At 46.4% G+C, this 20,689-nt stretch overlaps 1 protein-coding gene across 1 annotated transcript in view; it reads left to right on the forward strand.

Moving 5' to 3' along the window:
* Positions 1-20,689, forward strand: part of PTPRJ (protein tyrosine phosphatase receptor type J) — a 175,954-nt gene that overhangs the window by 113,851 nt on the left and 41,414 nt on the right. Inside the window, exons 2-5 of the mRNA XM_081538864.1 lie at positions 9,704-9,725; positions 10,877-11,026; positions 16,933-17,133; positions 19,678-19,920. Of these exons, the coding sequence (XP_081394990.1) occupies positions 9,704-9,725; positions 10,877-11,026; positions 16,933-17,133; positions 19,678-19,920 (616 nt within the window). The remainder of the gene's footprint in view (positions 1-9,703; positions 9,726-10,876; positions 11,027-16,932; positions 17,134-19,677; positions 19,921-20,689) is intronic.

Consider the following 20,689-nt stretch of genomic DNA (forward strand, 5'->3'; position numbering starts at 1 on the left):
CTGGGTTCCCGTCACACCCTTGTAAACAGACCCTTTGCAACTCCCCTCAGTTACCCTGGTAGCGTGTCATCTGTCCCCACCAGGATCCCCGTGAACACGGGCATGTTTTAGAAAGGGTAATCTAGCAGTTCTGTATTAACTTTCCACTATACATTGAAGGGAGAGACGGAGAGAAGCAGCCAGGTATGTGGATGAAGGAATAGGGCTGGTTATGCACAAAGAGCTTCAATTTAGCTTTTGGCCTTTTATGTTCAAATGAGGGATTGTAGATAGAGTCACAGCGATACACTGACAGGACAGAAACACAAATATACTGCAGCAGATAGAATCCTCTGCTGACACTTCTTAATTTGTGTGTGTGTGTACTGAGAGCTTCAAGATGTAAAAGGGGAAATGGTTTGTCTGTTTCAGCCCAAGGACAGTGCTGTCTTCTGTTAGGGCTGAGGGTTATGAGGTCTTGCTTTTGGGTGGCCACATTGTGGAAGTGGGAAGTCCAGGTGCATTCGACACCCAAGCACCGTCAGGCCATGACCGCTGAGGGCACCCACAAAGGATGAAGGGAGGGAGTTTGTGAACTGGGAGACAGGGGTAATGGGGCAGTCACAGAGGTTTTGGGTTGGCCAAAAAGTTCATTTAGGTTCTTCCAAATGAGCTTTTTGGCCAACCCAATACTTGGGGAGGGCGAAGAGAACATGTGTTACAAGTCTGTTTTGCTGTGTATCTAGGAGGAGTGTTTACCTGAAGAGGAGCTGGGGGGAATTTAGAAATTTTAGGTGAATGTAGCTAGTGAGATCCCTGTGATTTAGGTGTTTGGTAGGAAGAATCCAGTGTTCAACGTGGACCACTGATGTGATGACTGTAGCTTTGGCTGAGTTGGGATGGTACTGAGGGCTTTGTTACAGTTTTGTTTTCTCTGGGCGTGGAGGAAGAACCTTGTGACCGGAACCAAAGTTTCAGGACTCGGAGTGGTTCCCAAAGAGGGATCGGCTCATCAGCATGACCAGAGGAGACTGTGAAGCCAGAAGGCTTCGCCAGGGCAGGGAAGTGATGAAAACAGCTGGACGTCTTGACAGTGAGGGTCTGCTCCTTGGAAAAGAGGAAGAAGACTGCTGTGCAGTGTTGGGTGTTCTTGGGTGGCGTTAATGCTCAGCCATCTGGTTGACCAGTGGGTGGACCACTGTCTTCTGTACCTGGGGTAGCTGGGTAACTGGAAGTCCTTGGCAGAACTGAGGACACTATTAGATTCTTTTCTCGTATGTTGGCATGTCTTCCTCCTTGGACAGTGAGTGTAGTCTCTCTTCTCTCTGGGCCCCTTTAGCCCAGTTTTGAGGGCCTGCAGAAGCCTTGGGCCACCTGTATGGGTGACTCTGCAGGGGGAAAGCGGGAACGTGGGCGGGCTATGAGTACCCTATCCAGGTCTGCGTCCCAGGAGAGAAGGCTTTGGGGAGTCTTGGCTAGAGTGGCTGAGGTCAAAACCTGGGTTGTTTTTGGTACTTCCTCACTGGCTGTGTGTCCTTGGGTAAGCTACTGAGTGCCTCTGGGCCTCCGGGCCTCCGTGCCCACCTCTGTAACTGGGTTCTTGTTCAGCTATTTATACACTTTGGAAAGGATGCATTTCAAATTGCCTATTGGTTATATCAGTAGAGTCTGAGCTTTGGTGTTATCATCTGTAAAACAGAGATAAAAATATATTTCAGAGTTGCTCTGAAGATTCAAGCTGATGATGGTGGTAATAGTGGCTAAAGAGATCATTTTATTTCATTTTCACGGTAATAAAGCAGATATAGTGATCATCCCTGTTCATAGATGTGGACACCGAGAGCCAGAGAGGTTAAGCTACCTGCTCAAAGTCACATTGCCAGTAAGTGGCCGCCCTGAATGACTTCACTCAGGTGGTTGGTCTGGTTCCAGAGCCCAGGCTCTTAGCCAAGATTCCATGAGTCTGTGCTTGGACAAAGGCCGCAGACAGCCCAGCTCAGTGCCTGGTTTGCTGTGGGTGCTCAGTAAACTTGAGTTCCTTCCTTTTTATCTTCAAAATGCGTCTGGAAGTGGAGGTCTCCACTGTGCTTGTGGTCAGGCTCTTCAGCTCATGTTTTCTTTTTAAACTTTATTTTCTGCCAATTCTGGAGGTTAGTAGTACCAAATCAAGGTGTACGTGGCGTGCGTGCTAAGTTCCTTTAGTCCTCTCCGACTCTTTGCGACCCCATGGACTGTAGTCCGCCAGGGTCCTCCATCCATGGGACTCCCCAGGCAAGAGTACTGGAGTGGGTTGCCATGCCCTCCTCCAGGGGATCTTCCTGACCCAGGGATTGAACCCGCATCTCTCAGGTCTCCTGCGTTGGCAGGCAGGTTCTTTACCACTAGCGCCACCTGGGAAGCCCTGCCTAGCTCATGCTATTTAATGTCTGGTTCAGGGAGGTTCACTCCCCCTTCCCCACCTGTCCAAATCCGCCTTTCGAAACCTTCCCATTTATCACCTCCCTCTTCCCCTCCCTCCCCCAACCTCGTCCCGCTAGGAGCGACCTTTTCACTCCTCCTTCCCAGGGGTTCAGCTTGACAACAGTCACCTACTCACTGTCTTATTTTTTTTTTAATTGAGGTGAAATTCACAGAACATAAAATTAGCCATTATAAAGTGTGCACCTCAGTGACATTTAGTACATTGACCATGTTGTATAACCACCACCTCCATCGATTATAGTTTCAGAACATTTTCATCCACCCATAGAAAATCCAGTGCCTGTTAGCAGTCACTCTCCCTTCCCATCTTCTGTCCCCTGGCAACCACTTGCTCTGCCTTCTGTTTCTATGGATTTCCCTCTGCTGGATATTTTGTATAAATGGAACCACAGTATGTTTGCTTCTGTGTCTGATGTCTTTCATTTAGTGTACTGTTTTTGCATTCATCCTCATTGTAGCATATATTGGAGTTTCCTTCCTTCTTAAGGCTGAATAGTGTTCCCTTGTACATGTATACCGCATTTATCTGCCAGTGGATAGTGGGTTGTCTCCACCTTGTAGCTGTTGTGAGTGGTGCAGCTGTTAACCCCCACCGTCTTTTATGCAAACGCTGCCCCCCCCCCCCCCCGTTTCTGTTTGAGCACCAGGGCTGTGACTTCTGGTGCCCCCTGAGTCCTTGCCGCAGGGTGGGCTCACTCATCACTCCCTGCTGGGTCTCCTTAACCTAGGAGGGAGCAAGAGGTGCCCCTTGCTCTTGGGCTGGCTCTACACACTTTATCTGGTTTAATTTCTGCCCAGAGGAAAGTAGCAAGTGGGAATTGCTGGAAATTCTCTGCTGTGAAGCACTTCTCATTCCTGTGCCTGGGGCAGGTTCATAACAGCCAGCCAGGGAGTCTCTGAGCTCTGTGACCTAAGGCAGTCTCTGGCCTCAGTGTTCTCATCTGCACAACGGGGACGATCATTCCTGTTTCATAGACTTGTGTGAGGGTTAAACGAGATGGAGCCTGTGGAATGCTTGCTGCTTTCCCTACCTGGAATTGGAGCTCGGGGTGAGGGACCAGTTTGAAGAAGGGCCCTTGCAGGCCATTCAGGTATGACCTGGATCAAGTCCCTCATGATTTTACAGTGGAGGTGACCAATAGACTCAAGAGATTAGGTCTGGTAGACAGAGCGCCTGAAGAACTGTGGATGGAGGTTTGTGACATTGTACAGGAAGCAGTGTACAAAGCCATTCCAAAGAAAAAGAAATGCAAAAAGGTAAAATGGTTGTCTGAGGAGGCCTTACAAATAGCTGAGAAAAGAAGAGAACCAAAAGGCAAAGGAGAAAAGGAAGGATATACCTAACTGAATGCAGAGCTCCAGAGAATAGCAAGGAGAGATCAGAAAGCCTTCTTAAATGAACAATGTAAAGAAATAGAGGAAAACAGTAGAATGAGAAAGACTAGAGATCTCTTCAAGAAAATTAGAGTTACCACGGGAACATTTCATGCAAGAATGGACACAATAAAGGACAGAAATAGTATGGACCTATCAGAAGCAGAAGAGATTAAGAAGAAGTTGCAAAAATCTACAGAAGAACTATACAAAAAAGGTCTTAATGACCCAGATAAGTACGATGGTGTGGTCACTCACCTAGAGCCAGACATCCTGGAATGAGAAGTCAAGTGGGCCTTAGTCCCCATCACTACAAACAAAGCTAGTGGAGGTGATGGAATTCCAGTTGAGCTCTTTCAAATCCTAAAAGATGATGCTGTGAAAGTGCTGCACTCAACATGCCAGCAAATTTGGAAAACTCAGCAGTGGCCATAGGACTGGAAAAGGTCAGTTTTCATTCTACTTTCAAAGAATGGCAATGCCAAAGAATGTTCAAACTACCACATGCTAGCAAGATAATGCTCAAAATTCTTCAAATTAGCCTTCCACAGTATGTGAACCAAGAAATTCCAGATATTCAAGCTGGATTTAGAAAAGGCAGAGGAACCAGATATCAAATTGCCAACATCCATTGGATCATAGAGAAAGCAAGGGAATTCCAGAAAAACATCTACTTCTGCTTCCTTGACTATGCTAAAGCCTTTGACTCTGTCGATCACAACAAACTGTGGAAAATTCTTAAAGAGATGGGAATGCCTACTTTACGTGCCTCCTGAGAAAGCTGTATGCAGGCCAAGAAGCAACAATTATAACTGGACATGAAACAATGAATTGGTTCAAAATTGGGAAAGGAGTATGTCAAGACTGTATACTATCTCCCTGATTATTTAACTTCTATCTAGAGTACATCATGCAAAATGTCAGGCTGGATGAAGCACAAGTTGGAATCAAGACTGCCAGGAGAAATATCAACCACCTCAGATATGCAGATGATACCACTCTAGTGGCAGAAAGTAAAGAGGAACTAAAGAGCCTCTTGATGAGGGTGAAAGAGGAGAGTGAAAAAACTGACTTAAAACTCAGCATTCAAAAAACTAAGATCACAGGATCCGGTCCCATCATTTCATGACAAAGGAAAAGGGAAAAAGTGGAAGCACTGACAGATTTTATTTTTTTGGGCTCCAAAATCACTGCAGAAGGTGAGTGCAGCCATGAAATTAAAAGATACTTTCCTTGGAAGAAAAGCTATGACTTTTAATATACCTACATAGCATATTAAAAAGCAGAGACATCACTTTGCCGACAAAGGTCCGTCTAGTCAAAGCTATGGTTTTTCCAGTGGTCATGTACAGATGTGGACGTTGGACCCTAAAGAAGGCTTAAGAATTGATTCTTTTGAATCATGGTGCTGGAGAAGACTCTTGAGAGTTCCTTGGACTGCAAGGGGATCCAACCAGTCAATCCTAAAGAAATTCAACCCTGAATATTCACTAGAAGGACTGATGCTGAAGCTCTGATACTTTGGCCACCTAATGCGAAGAGCCAACTCTTTGGAAAACACCCTGATGCTGGGAAAGATTGAGGGCAGGAGAAGAAGGGGCGACAGAGGGTGACTTGGTTAGAGAGTATCACTGACTCAGTGGACATGAGTTTGAGCAAACTCCTAGTGAAGAATAGGGAAGCTGGCGTGCTGCAGTTCATGGGTCACAAAGAGTCGGACACGACTTAGTAACTGAAGAACAGCAGCTTGCAGGCAGGGCGATTTCCATGCAAAATCCTTCTTGACGAACAACCGCCAGTGCCTTCTGGTGTCCTCTTGAAGGGGAAGGAGCTGCAGTCATTCACGTCACCATCTTTAGTTGTCACTGCCGGAAAGTTGTCCCCACTTCCCTTTTCTGCAGTTAACTCTGGTGCTCAGTGCAGGAACCTGTGGAAAGTGGTTTTCTCCCATCCCACCCCCAGGCGCAGCCGTGCTGTGAGCTAAGTTTAGGAAGGTGAGCTTTCTGTTGATTGAATGACTGGAATGAGAGGGACTGTGCTCAGTCGCTCAGTCGTGTCCGACTCTTTGTGACCCTTTGGATTGTAGCCCGCTAGGCTCCTCTGTCCATGGAATTTCCCAGGCAAGAAAACCGGAGTGGGTTGCCATTTCCTTCTCCAGGTCCCAACCCAGGGATTGAACCGCATCTCCTGTGCCTCCTGCATTGCTGGCGAATTCTTTATCCGCTAAGCCAATGGGGAAGCCCTTTCTGTTGATTGTATTCTTTTAAAAAGTACTCATAAGGTGTCCCCCATGCCATGTATCTTGTGGGGTGTTGTTTGCAAGGGCCTTTTTGCCCTGTGGTCAGTGGAAGAGTTTGGGGGCCTGGCAGACCTGGACTGGCCTCCTCCTCTCACTGACCAGCTCTGTTACCCTGGATGACAGGTCACTGACCTTTCACTTTCTTTTTCTATAAAAATGAAGATTAGTGTGAAAATCAGTCATCCAGCTTTGTGCTCATTATAGTGTCAACTAGGGTTCCAAATAGTGTTCTTTTGGTTGCAAACCTTAGACAACCCAAACAAAAGTAGTTAAATTAAAAGGGGTATTACATCTCCCCAGCCAAGAAGTCCAGAAGTAGAAAGAGTCTAGAATTGCTTGATTTGGATCCAGGTGTTTTCTCTCTTTCCCTACGTCAGCCATCCTCAGCTGGTGGGTGAGTTCTTCCCTCCTTGTCACATAGTGGCTGCGGTAGCTCCAAGCATCATGGGCAGATCTGCTGAAGTCCAGCAAAGCAGGATGGTATTTGCTTCCATGCAATTCCTTTTTATTAGAGAAGAAGTTTTCCCCCAAGAGACCCTTTGCAGATTTCTCTTAGGTACTCTTGTCCTTCATGTTAGCCTGCAGCCTTTAAATTCCCTGAGTCCTAAGGCAAGGATTAAGCTGCTGATGCTTTATTTGGGAAGTCAAGGCCCATTGAGGTCAAGATGAGGGGATGAAGCCAGGAAGACGTGAAGCCACACAAGCTAGGGTGATGTCACTCTGACTACTGTTTCATCATAAGTCTCAAAGGGATGCCAGCTGGTGTGTACACCTGGCATGTAAGGTCTTCTTTGGGAGGGTTGCCAGGAGAAACTGTACCTGGATTTGTCAAAGAAGCGCACTGAGAATCTTTTGAAGTTAATATTTAAACCTTCCCTTAGTTCTAGTGCATTTCTTGCCAGTTGCTTTACGTTGGAAGCTAGTGGAGCTAGCGGTTTGGTACACAGATTGGGGTCAGACTGCCTGGGTTCGGACGCCGGTGCTGTAGCTCAGTAGGGACCTGTGCCTCCCATTTAGGGCTGTTTGGAAGAGTAAATGAGTTAGTATCTGAGAGCACTTAGAACAGTGCTCTGTGCGTGTTGGGCCAAAGGCATTGAGAACAGAGTCAAAGCATGATTCTAATCTTAGGAAACTTGCATTCGGCCATGACTGTGATTCTTGGAATTTCATCTGTAGAACTCGGCTCTTTGACACATCTTCCTGTGTCGTGACCAGCAGCCAGTCAGTGTTTGCTGAGTCTCGGACTGCAGAGCTGCAGAGGACCCAGATTGACATGCACAGACACTCTTCACCTTCGCGCATGCCTCCCCTGACTTCCCTCAGCAGGTGGTACCGACCCCAGGGCACACTGCATCCCTCGCCCTCCCTCCCTCCCTCGCTCCGCCATGGCCCCCGTGAAGCGGAGACTATCTGCTTTAGTTCTGAGGTTTTAGCCCAGCGCTTGGCACACACAGGCGCTCAAGAGTTGCTTGTTAAATGTCAGCGCTTTCTGCCTGGACTGCCCGATTTACAGATGTATCTCATTTCCCTTACTTTTCTGTAAATAGTTTGAAGACAGGGCCCAGATCTTCCTCGTTTTAGGCAATATTTGGTGGGCTGGATGGATGACTGAATGGCTTCTAGTGAAGGACACAACACAGATGCCCAAGCGGAGAGATAATAACATTGTAAAAGGCTGGGACGTGCCATCCTAGGGTCACAAGGTGATATAGTTTAATGTTTTCCAACTCCGGGGCAAAAAACAGTTTACCGCCCTGTGCTGCTCACCTGGCGACCTGTTCCTCCCTCTCCTCCCTTGGGTGGTCCCTCCTGGACGACGTGGAAGGATGCACAGCACAGAGTGAGGGGCGAGGGCTGGAGGGAGGAAGGTGAGTGGAAACATTTAGGCCTGAGATGAGGCGGGTTGAAGGGTACGTGGCGGTGTTGGGAATGGAAAGTTGGAGTGTGGGGTGTGAGTAGGAAGGGAAATCAGCAGGGCTTGCTCACCCCTTGCCTGCCCCCGCCTGCCCCCCGGCACCCCGTCCCACAGGCTGGCAGGGAGTGAGGAGAGGAGGAATGCTGGATTCCTTCGAGTGCTGGTGCCTGGGTCACTGGGAGACAGGGCTGGGGCCAGACCCGGCTCCTGCCCACCTATCTCATGAGCCGAGAACGAATGTTCTTGTTTTCCCCATTTGATAAGCGCAAAGTTGTGGGATAAGTGGGAGGAATACTGGGCTGAGTAATCGGGCTCCTGGGACATGACCGGCCTTGGCCTTGTCCTTGCTATGGAAACTTGGGCAAATCTTTCCCTTCGCTGGGCGTTAGAGATTGGCTCCTCTGCAAAATGAGAGGCTCATTCTTTCCTTCTGTGACACTTATTGAGTGCCTACTGTGTATAATATTCTAGGCATGGGCACAGACGCAGTGTCTGTTCTCCTGGAGTGTACATTTCAGTTGGAGGAGACTGACAATGATTGAGGTGAAGGCTGGGAGAAAACTCACCAGTCATGTGGTGTGAATGGGGCTCATTTCCATCTGTTGGTTGGACACAGACTCTGTAAAGAGGTGGCACCATCTGGGAAGGTCTGGATGGCTGGGTAGGGGGTGAGGGCAGAGTGTTTTTGGAGAAGGGAATCAATGCATAAAGGCTCCAGGGGAAAACAAGCTTCAAGAACATTGCAAAGGGCGTGAGAAGTGATAACAGAGGGGACCTGTAGGCTGTGGTTAACAGTTTGCATTTTATTCTAAGTATGATGGGAGGTTTGAGGACATTTTTTCCACTGGAGTCCCTTTTGATTATTTTCCACTTTACAAGGGCCATAGTTGGAAATATCCCATTGACCAGAAAGGTGTGATTTTACTAAACAATAGATTGAACAATCTTGAATTATTTTAGGCTTTTAAAGTGTGGGAAAATAATAGGGACTTGATAAATATCTTTGAGGATCCTCAGGGATCTATACTGATGGCAGATGGAGACACCCTCTGGTTCAAACATTTATTCTTCACAAAGCCGTTTGCCGTATGATTTTTAAAAAGATTCCTGCCACCTCCTGATAGAAGATGAACTTTTGCACAATGAACATCTCTAACGCGGTGGATTTCTGCTGCCACACGTCTGGCTTCACATCCTCCGTTCTCGACCCAAAGTGGCTCTGGGGAAGGGGCGATGGGGGTGGGGGTGGCCCTGCTTTCTTTCTTTTGATCCTGAGACTCTCAACTCCTGTTGTGCTGTCCTTCTGCCTCAAAGGACAGTGTAGTGACGGGAAGGGGCGTGGACCTGGGGAGTTGCTCTTATTCGTTGTTTTATAACTGAGTTCAACCATTGTTTGCAGATGGCTGGCGCTTACCCTGAATTCCCACATTCAATGGCCTCAGGCCTTAACCCTGGCCGGCAGGCCTTTGCTTAATGCAGTTCTTAACACCCCACCCCCGTCATTACATTTTCATCTGCTTTGGCCGGCAGGCCTTTGCTTCATGCAATTCTTAACACCCCACCCCCGTCGTTACATTTTCATCTGCTTTATCTCTGATTTGCAGTTTGCCCAGGCTGAAGGAATCCACTGACTTCCGTTTTCTTTTCTTTTGCAGATCCTGTGCACAGGTGACTGTGGTAAGGACCACTTCCCACTCTGCTCTTGTGCTGTTCGCTACTGCCCCCTAATGGACGCATCAATATTAACAGGACGATGAAAAATCACAGAAAATGCTAATTTGCTAAAACTCGCTTAGTTCCGATATTTCTTTGGAAGCGGGGTGAGGGTGGAAACAGCAAATGAAAGAAAAAATTTGATCAGTTGTGGAACCCTGACAAATACAGATTTTTTTCTGTGATTTTTTTTTTCTAGCCTACATTTGTGGGTGATTTTTTTTTTAAAAGACAACTTAGTTTTCATAATGCAGTTCGATGTATATTTATTTCATGCACTGTTACCCTGTAAGTATTTTCTTGTGTTGCTGCATCACCCCATGATTTTTAAAATGGTGTACAGGTTTTGTATATAATCTTTGGAAAACCAGACGTAGCCTCCTGTATATTGTGCTTCCACGTGGAGGGCTGTCTCAGTTGCTAATTAGTTCCTGGTCCATTGACGTCCTCCCTGGTCTATAGCAAAATGAGAAAAATGGGGTTGCTAGAGCAAATTTTTAATGGAACTTAATATATTCAGTTGAAAGCACTATTTACTCTGGGGTTATCTCCTCACTAATTTTTTGATCATTATTCACTTCTATAAGAAATAAATTGAATAGCCTTTAGTAATTTTTTAATGTACCTCTTTGAAAAATAAAAATCGGTGGCTTTTGTCTGTCATCAAAATTCGAGGACTACTTTTGTTTTACCCTGGTTGGTAAAAATCTCAGCCTGTGAACCATAGAGATAAAATTCTTAGAATGTTCTCAGTGTCATGCAAAGGGGGCAGACCTTGCTGAAACCTTCTAATAAAGAGAATCTCACTTAATAACAGTAATTATGCAAAGCCTGTGCAAACAATAGAAAGAATTCTGTAATTGCTTTCTCTTCCTTGTTGATCAGTTTGGTAAGTAGGCTGGTAGGTTCCTCTCACAGGCTCGAATCCCTGGCGCAAACGAAGAAAAACATCTGTGTGTAGAGCCCGTATTGTAAGGTGGGGGAGGGGAGATGAAAGAACTATGATACATTTTAACAATTACAGTTAAAAGTCTGTTGTATGGCCTGTATGTGGTGGTGGGGGTGTGTGTGCCGTTGTATTAGCTTGCATTTTGTTTTTCTTTCCTGTGTTCTAGTCACCAGCTGCCCTTCGACTACATTCTCATCTACAGCCAGTGAGAGTCCATGGACCACAGCACAAGAAAACCTTGTAACAACACATGTAGTGAGTTCCAATGGCCAGTCTGCTACAGCAGACAGCAGGACGTCCTCACCCCTGGGCCCTGGTATGTGCTCTATCTTTTCACCCTTTCAAACGGCTCTGGTCGGTTCAGTCACTCAGTCGTGTCTGACTCTTTCTGACCCCGTGGACGGCAGCACACCAGGCCTCCCTGTCCTTCACCAACGTCTGGAGCTTGCTCAAACTCATGTCCATCGAGTCGGTGATGCCGTCCAACCATCTCATCCTCTGTCGTCCCTTACTCCTCCTGCCTTTAATCTTTCCCAGTATCAGGGTCTTTTCCAGTGACTCGGTTCTTCGCATGAGGTGGCCAAAGAATTGGAGTTTCAGCTTCAGCATCAGTCCTTCCAATGAACACCCAGGACTGATCTCCTTTAGGATGGACTGGTTGGATCTCCTTGCAGTCCAAGGGACTCTCAAGAGTCTTCTCCAGCACCACAGTTCAAAAGCATCAATTCTTTGGCGCTCAGCTTTCTTTATAGTCCAACTCCCACATCCTTACCTGGCTACTGGAAAAACCATAGCCTTGACTAGACAGACCTTTGTTGGCAAAGTAATGTCTCTGCTTTTTAATATGCTGTATAGGTTAGTCATAGCTTTTTTCCAAGGAGTAAGCGTCGTTTAATTTCATGGCTGCAGTCACCTTCTGCAGTTGATTTTGGTGCCCAAGAAAATAAAGTCTGTCACTGTTTCCACTGTTTCCCCATCTATTTGCCATGAAGTGATGGGACTGGATGTCATGATCTTAGTTTTCCGAATGTTGAGTTTTAAGCCAGCTTTTTCACTCTCCTCTTTCACTTTCATCAAGGGGCTCTTTGGTTCTTCTTTGCTTTTTGCCATAAGGGTGGTGTCATCTGCATTTCTCAGGTTATTGATATTTCTTGCAGCAATCTTGATTCCAGCTTGTGCTTCATCCAGGCTGGCATTTCTCATCATGTACTCTGCATATAAGTTAAATAAGCAGGGTGACAATATACAGCCTTGACCTATTCCCTTTCCCAGTTTGGAACCAGTCTGTTGTTCCATGTCCAGTTCTAACTGTTGCTTCTTGACTTCCATATAGATTTCTCAGGAGGCAGGTAAGGTGGTCTGGTATTCCCATCTCTTTCAGAATTTTCCACAGTTAGCTGTGATCCACACAGTCAAAGACTTCAGCGTAGTCAGTAAAGGAGAAGTTGATGTTTTTCTGGAATTCTCTTGCTTTTTCGATGATCCACCGGATGTTGGCAATTTGATCTCTGGTTCCTCTGCCTTTTCTAAATCCAGCTTGAACATCTGGGAATTTACGGTTCACATACTGTTGAAGCCTGGCTTGGAGAATTTTGAGCATTATTACTTTGCTAGCTTGTAAGATGTGTGTGATTGTGCGGTAGTTTGAACATTCTTTGGCATTGCCTTTCTTTGGGATTGGAATGAAAACTGCCCTTTTCTAGTCCTGTGGCCACTGCTGAGTTTTCCAAATTTGCTGGGATGTTGAGTGCAGCACTTTCACAGCATCATCTTTTAGGATTTGAAATAGCTCAACTGGAATTCCATCACCTCCACTAACCTTGTTCACAGTGATGCTTCCGAAGGCCCACTTGACTTCGCATTCCAGGATGTCTGGCTCTAGGTGAGAGATCACAGCATTGTGATTATCTGGGTCATGAAGATCTTTTTTGTACAGTTCTTCTGTGTATTCTTGCCACCTCTTCTTAATATCTTCTTCTGTTAGGTGCATACTATTTCTGTCCTTTATTGTGCCCGTCTTTGCATGAAATATTCCCTTTGTATCTCTAATTTTCTTGAAGAGATCTCTAGTCTTTCCCATTCTTTTGTTTTTCTCTATTTCTTTGCATTGATCACTGAGGAAAGCTTTCTTTCCTCTCATTGCTATTCTCTGCATTCAGATGGGAATATCCTTCCCTTTCTCCTTTGCCTTTTGGTTCTCTTCTTTTCTCAGCTATTTCTAAGGCCTCCTCAGACAACCGTTTTGCCTTTCTTTTTCTTGGGGATGGTCTTGATCCCTGTCTCCTGTAGAATGTCACAAACCTCCGTCCAAAGTTCTTCAGGCACTCTATCAGATCTAATCCCTTGAATCTATTTCTTACTTCCACTGTATAATCATAAGGGATTTGATTAGGTCATACTTGAATGGTCTAGTGGTTTTCCCTACTTTCTTCAATTTGAGTCTGAATTTTGTAATAAGGAGCCCATGATCTAAGTCATAGTCAGCTCCCGGTCTTATTTTGGCTGACTGTATAGAGCTTCTCCATCTTTGGCTGCAAAGAATATAATCAATCTGATTTCGGTGTTGACCATCTGGTGATGTCCGTGTGTAGAGAGTTCTCTTGTGTTGTTGGAAGAGGGTGTTTGCTACGACCAGTGCATTCTCTTGGCAAAGCTCTGTTAGCCTTTGCCCAGTTTCATTTTGTACTCCAAGGCCAAATTTGCCTGTTAGTCCAGGTATCTTTTGACTTACTACTTTTACATTCCAGTCCCCTGTAATGAAAAGGACATCTTTTTTGGGTGTTAGTTCTGGAAGGTCTTGTAGGTCTTCATTGAACTGTTTAACTTCAGCTTCTTTAGCATTACTGTTTGGGGCCTAGACTTGGATTACTGTGATATTGAATGGTTTGCCTTGGAAACGAACAGAGATCATTCTGTTGTTTTTGAGATTGCATACAAGAACTGCATTTCAGACTTTTGTTGATTATGAGGGCTACTCCATTTCTTCTAAGGGATTCTTGCCCACCGTAGTAGATATAATGGTCATCAGAGTTAAATTTGCCCATTCCAGTCCATCTTAGTTTGCTGATTCCTAGAATGTTCCTGCTGCCAAAAAGTGCACACACATGAGCCGGACCCTGGGGGTGGGTGTGGGTTTCTGAGAACGCCAGTGCCTTCACACGGGCCCTGTGTTCAAGATCCCTTCATCTAGGCTTCAGTGGTAAAATGCAACTACTTCTATCTCTTTGCTCCCTGTTCTTGGCCCCGTGGCCTGGCTCCCCTGGGAGCTGTTTTACCACTGGTCTTTCCGTCTGCTCTCTGAGCAGTATCCAATGGCGTCGTGGTTAAGAGCCCAGACTGAGGATCAGAGTCCCAGGTTTGTTTCCTGGGTCTGTCACTGTCTCACGGTGTGACCTCGGGCTGCTTATCCTCTCGGGATGTTTATTTGTGTTTTTGACCTCACCACACAGCATGTAGGATCTTAGTTCCCCAAGAAAGTGAAAGTGAAGTTGCTCAGTCGTGTCCGACTCTTTGTGACCCCATGGACTGTAGCCCACCAGGCTCCTTTGTCCATGGGATTTCCCAGGCAAGAATACTGGAGTGGGTCACCATTTCCTTCTCCAGGGGATCTTCCCAACCCAGGGATCGAACCCAGGTCTCCCGCATTGTAGGCAGATGCTTTTACCATCTGAGCCACCAGGGAAGTTCCTAAAAGAAATACTAAGTAATTTGTTGAGGTTGGTTGGGGTTGAAGGGAACCCAGGAATTGAACCAGTGTCTCCTGCATTAGCAGGCGGAGTCCTTACCACTAAGCCACAAGGGAAGCCCCTGGTCCTCTGAGCCAGGGATCGAACCTGTGCCCCTGCCATGGGAGCTTGACCACTGGGCCACTGGTTAAGTCCCTCATTGGTCCTCTTAGACCTCAGATTCTTCATCTTTATCACCCAAAATACATACATACACACACATATTTTTAAAAGATGTTTTAAGGTGTACTTTGCTGAACTATTGAAAGTTAAGGACTGGCTTTTCAGAAATTCCCTGGTGGAACAGTGGTTAGGACTCCACACTCCCACTGTGGAGGGCACACATTTGATCCCTGGTCCGGGAACCTAGGTCCCACATGCCATGTGGCACGGCCAAAAAAAAAAAAAGGAACTTGCTTTTCTAAGATCTTCCCAGAATCCTTGTATGCATCAAAGTTTAGGTGTTAACACAGTTTTCTTCCTTCTTAAAATGGTGCCGTAGCCTCCTTCATGAAGTTGTTGTGAAACGTACGTGAGGAAACGTGTGCAGGGCACCTGGGCAGGGTCCTCGGGACCCGGCCGGCACCCAGCGTAGGGCTGCGGCTGTTCTTGCTGCCTCCACGCTGTACCCGTGCCTGTTGTTTGGTCGTCCTCCTCCTCGCCATCACCATCACTGAGGGCAAACGGCATCACGGTGATAAGCTGCCAAAATGCTACTCTGACGCTGTGAGCGGCTACTTTATAAAGAGGAGCTTCAGGTCTGGAGGGGCCTCCTGACGTGCAGCTTGTTGAAGTGAGGGCCACTCGATTTTTCGGTGCCTGGCCCCTTACCTTCCTCGTCTCCTCTCCCGCCCTTCTGCTGTGGTTGGGTCGGTGTTTGCGTCTCCCTGGCCCCCATGCTGTCATTTGAAGGGCACGTCCCTGCGGAGATGGTGTTGCCTGTAGCACCTTCATTCTTCTGGGATCCAGCCCTGGGTCCTTGACAAGGGCCTTCCTGCTTGTGCTTACTCTTCTGTTTCGAGTTGTTACTCCGCCATCTCGGTTCTAATTAGGATACATCCATCGTGAAGTTTTAGTTCCTGTTAGTAACCAGCATGGCTTCCATTGTGTTAAGATCTCATACATCTGCAATTTGACAGAGGAGGAAGTGACGTTCAGAGCAGTGAATTTTACTCTGAGTAAAATCACATGCCAGTGACTAGCAGGATTGGACTCTGAGTCCTGATTTTTGAATGTCCAAATCCAGTGATGGTGTTTACAATGTCGTGGTATCTTAATAATAATCCTTTATTTTTAAATATAACATTCTTGAGCTGTCAGCAGAGGAAACCGAGACTGAGATGTTTTCAGGGGCTACTTCCAGGTCACAGAGCTTAGGGGCAGAGCCGGTCCTTCCATCCAAGCTTGGATTCCAAGACCAACCCTTTCTTCTTTATGCTCTCCTGTCCTATGCCATCTTGATGCCAGAGAGCTGTGGAGCTTCCTCCTAATATCTGGGTTTGGGAAAAAAGCTGTCATATGCACAAAGTTTAGGTCTTAACACAGTTTTTCCTTCTTAAAATGGAGCTGTAGCCTCCTTCATGAAGTTGTTATGAAGCATGCATGAGGAGATGTGTGCGCAGCACCTGGGCAGGGTCCTCGGGACCATGTAGTGTATACACCTCTCCATAAGTGGTGTTTTCTGAACATGGGAGATAGACGCACTTAGCATCTCAGGGCAGCTTCTGTACAGATTTAACTCCATGTTCAAGTTGTAGCCAGCAAGGCCAAGCTCTGTTATTTTTATCTTTTAAAAAACTTTTTATTTTGTATTGGGGTCTATGTTTGATTAACAAACAATGTTGTGACAGTTTCAGGTGAACAGCAAAGGGACCAGCCACGGGTCTGTTCTCCCCCAGACTCCCCTCCCATCCCAGCCACCACCTAACCCTGAGCAGAGTGCCCTGTGCTCTGCAGGGGGTCCTTGTTGGTTTCTCCTGTTAAACACATCCTGTGCGTGTCCATCCCAAACTCCCCAACTGTCCCTTCTCCCCGTTCCTTTCCCTGCCGACCGTGAGTGGGTTCTCCAAGTCTGTGGATCTCTTTCTGTTTTGTAGATTCCACATGTAAGGGATGTCATGTGCACTGTTTCTTCTCTGTCTGACTTTCTTCACTCACTGTGAATCTCTAGGTCCATGCGTATTTTTATCTTTATTTTGTAGCCTTCTGTTTCACTGACGCATATGTATGTATTCTACACATATATGTATGCATGCATGTATTATTATATACGTGTGTGTATGCATGTATGTATATATCTGTCTATCTAAACATATGGAAATCGAAATGTATTTTGTTGGAGGGAAGTCCAGGAGGCAAATAAAGAGAAAAGGGATTTGATAGCTGCAAAACTCACTTCTGGAAAGTAGGTATACAGAACAGTCCTTGCTCTTACATTTCTTCTTGAAAAATAATGTTTTTCTGTCCTTTTTTTTTTTTGTAAACAATATTAAACTAGAATCCAGTCCTCTGAAAGCTGTTACCATCAGTCCAACCAGTGTGACCCCAACTTGGAAAAACAACACAACTGCTTCTAATTCCATGGATGGCATAAAGAGCATGAGTGAGGATCAGCAGATGAGCTTTGCAAATCAGACAGGCGATAATAGCACGGACTCAAGTCCAGGAAGCAACGGGACTTCAGGAGATGCCACAGTAGGTAAGATGAGCAGCTCCCGGGACCGATCGTGAACTATCCTTCTCATCCTGTTTCTTAGAGCCTTGTCCATTCAAGTTGCCTATTGGAAAGAGATTGATTTCTGTTGACTGTGGAAGATGAGGAAAGATTCTGTGTGGTTTCAAGCCCAGGAGTTCAGGTGGCAGAATCATTTAATACTAAGGTCCTGTGTGTTTTCGGATATTTTAACTGCTTCCAGCTGTTTGGTTTTTTAAAAATCTTTCATTATTATTGGTGAATACTTACTTTTCTGCTAAGACTTGGGAACAGGGACCCTGTTAGAAATGTGTCTTGATGCTGTCAGTAACTACTAGGCTTCTTTTAAGCTCCCCAGGAAAGTTGATGCTGTGTTTGTGTTCCCAGAAGCTTCTGTTGGGCATGAAAGTTTGGATACTTTATAGAGGAGTATATGCTTCAAATGCAATAAGAGCCCAGTGACATTGGATTAAGCTTAGATTTTTATTTAGCTTAGGTATCGGTACCCTGAACCACCTGTTATAACTGCAAATAACAGCTTTTTTTTTTTTTAAAGCTGAAAAGAACCAAAAACATAAAAAAGAGTTAAGATGCTTTTTTTAAGCTCAGAAGAAAACAGAATTAAAAAAAGAGGTCCTGTGTTGGTTTTCTGATCTGGAGGGGCTGTGATGTCATTGCCTGGTGGAAGCCATGGAAAGCTGACCTTTTGAGCCCGTGGCTTGAAGAGACCACCTGTCACAGCACCTTCTGCACACAAAGCAAGCCAGTGCTAACCCAGTGGTTTTGAACATGTTTTTTTTTCTAGTCAGGAAATTATTTCTTTAAATAAAATGTTGCCCAGGTGCCCAGAAACTGAAAAGAACTGGAGAAAGAGGAGCTACAGGGCTGCAGTATCACAGGTACCTTCAAAAAACTCCTGGAGGTCCTCAGAGCACAGTTTTAGAGAAATCAAAAATCTGCAGGAAAGCTTCACTGTATTGTGAAAGAGAGGGGAAAAGAAGGACAGGGCAGAGAGGAGATGGGAGAGAGTGGAGGAGAAAGAAGAAAGCAGAATTTAGAGCTGGTATTGGGACAAGGTGACACAGAATTGGTGACTATAGGAATGGGGAGGTGACCAGGTGACCCGAAGCACCCAGCTCGGGGGCTGAGGCTCCTCACTCCAGCTTAAGGCCCCCGAGGCCAAGACTGTGTTTATCAGCTGCTATTTATTGAGCATGTACTATGTGCTTCAGTTCAGTTGCTCAGTCGTGTCCGACTCTGCGACCCCATGGACTGCAGTATGCCAGACTTCCCTGTCCATCACCAGCTCCTGGACCTTGCTCAAACTCATGTCCATTGGGTCGGTGATGCCATCCAATCATCTCATCCTCTGTCACCCCCTTCACCTCCTGCCTTCAGTCTTTCCCAGCATCAGGGTCTTTCCCAATGAGTCTTTTGAATGTGCTTAGCTGCCCCTAATACATCAGGGTGCCCTCACAGTAACCCTGAGGGCTACAGAGGAAGAATCTGTAATGCTGAGAACTTCGGTTTCTTCTGTGTTCCTGGAGTCATTGAGCACCACGTGGTGGGTACCTTATTCCAGAGCGCCGCAGTACAGCGGCATCCATAGCGGTCACCCAGATCACAGAGCCGGCGGGTTTATTCACGTCCCATTTCTTTAAAAAAGACACCTGCATGACCCAGTTTAGAAATATTGGCCTCGGATAACGTTTGACATGAAGAATAAAACTGTACAATGGATCAGCTCGCCTCAGGGCTGGATGGGGCCTGACGGGCATCCATGCCGGTGTCTTTGAGTTTCGCCTCCTCAGGCAGGGTTGTGGCTCTGTCTGCAGTGCTGCTGCTGCAGTTACTGCCTAGTTGCTAGGTCGTGTCTGACTCTTGGCGGCCCCCTGCTTAAAGCTAGAGCCCCGGGTTCTCGTTCCCCGGTGCTCCAAGTAGTGTGCATTCTTGAGCAAGTCACTCTGCCATTCTGAATCTCCATGCTCTCATCTCAAGACGGAAGGATGTCGATGTCATCTCGGCCAAAGTGGTTTGGTTTCGGTCACAATCAGCCAAATGAAGTGACAGAAAGGATGGTAGGTGGACAGTGTAGATTGGAAGTCTTCAGAAAATTCCCCTTGGGGTTGGAATACAGGGATGAGCGTCTCAGTTGAAATGTCTCGGTCCTATGACATATTTGTGTTATCGGGAATTGAGACCTTTAGATATAGCAGATGGTCACTTTTTTGGATGCTTCTTTCTGATATCTAAAACAAATATTAAACGCTGCTGTTTAAAACAGTGTCAAATCACTGTAGGAGTTAACTGTCTTGGAGAATAGTTCAGATCCTAAAAAATTTTGGCTTTAAGGTTTATCCTTTTCTCCTTTTTCCTGCATAATGATTAAGTTCTCTCCCCACTGTGAAGTGATAGAATTGCTCTGGACTCTGACATAAAGGAAGTATTTAGTGGGCCCCATTGAAACATCAGTGCCCCCTGTCATTCATAATGGAAGGTGACTTGCAGGTATCTCGTTCCATCGGTGCCCACTCTGTGGTTTTCAAACAGAACCTCATCCAGTAACGGATCTGCATGCTGCCTTCGTGGGTGTGACGCACGTGACTCTTACCTGGAAGAACGATAACATCACGGACACCTGCCGGATGCTCCTTGAAGAAATCCAGGAGTCGACTGAAAACTTAATGGTCAATATTTCTGACCTGAAGCCAGGGAATCAGTACACGGTCACCCTGAATCCTTCAGAATCAAATGAGACACAGAGAGGCCCCCTGTCGACAGAAAATGGCTTGGGTGAGTCATGGAAGTGGGCTTCTCACCCACAAGGCCTTGGAGGAAGAGATGAGGTGACTCTGGTGTCTCTTCCTGCTCCTTTTCTTTTCACCGGCCTTCCCCCTGGTCCAGCAGTTCTGCCTGTTTTACCCTCTCTCCTCAGGGGTCTGGTCTAGGGAAAGAATGCCTTGAGTGGGGCTCTGCTTAGCCCAGTGTGAATCATGGGGTTGTCCCTGGAAATCCATGTTTGGAGTAGGGTGGGAGAAGATGGTTTCTTGGAAGAAGTTGGGGAGAGATGCAAATAGCTGCGTTGGAGAGAAAAGCACGTGTATCTGTGGTGCTACCTGGTCTTCCCTGGTGGCTCAGATGGTAAAGTGTCTGCCTGCCATGTGGGAGACCCGGGTTCGATCCCTGGGTTGGAAAGATCCCCTGGAGCAGGAAATGGCAACCCACGCCAGTATTCTTGCCGGGAGAATCCCATAGACAGAGGAGCTTGGTGGGCTACAGTCCATAGGGTTGCAAAGAGTCAGACGCAACTGAGAGACTTAACACACCTGTGCTAAAAGTACAATGCAAAGTACCTGCCAAAAATGAGGCTCCTGGGACTTCCCTGGCAGGTCAGTGGTTAAGAAGCCACCTTGCAACGCTGGGGAGCGTGGGTTCAGTTCCTGATCGTTAAACTAAGATCCCACATGTATCACACAGTCAATGAATCAATCAATACATACACCCCTAAACCACTGCTTAAAAATATCAGGCACCTTTCAGCAGCATGGATCTCTTTCTGGGG

This window comes from Giraffa tippelskirchi, chromosome 11 (genome assembly GCF_054371585.1).
Source record: "Giraffa tippelskirchi isolate mGirTip1 chromosome 11, T2T-mGirTip1v1.2.pri, whole genome shotgun sequence".
In the NCBI taxonomy this organism is placed as follows: domain Eukaryota; kingdom Metazoa; phylum Chordata; class Mammalia; order Artiodactyla; family Giraffidae; genus Giraffa; species Giraffa tippelskirchi.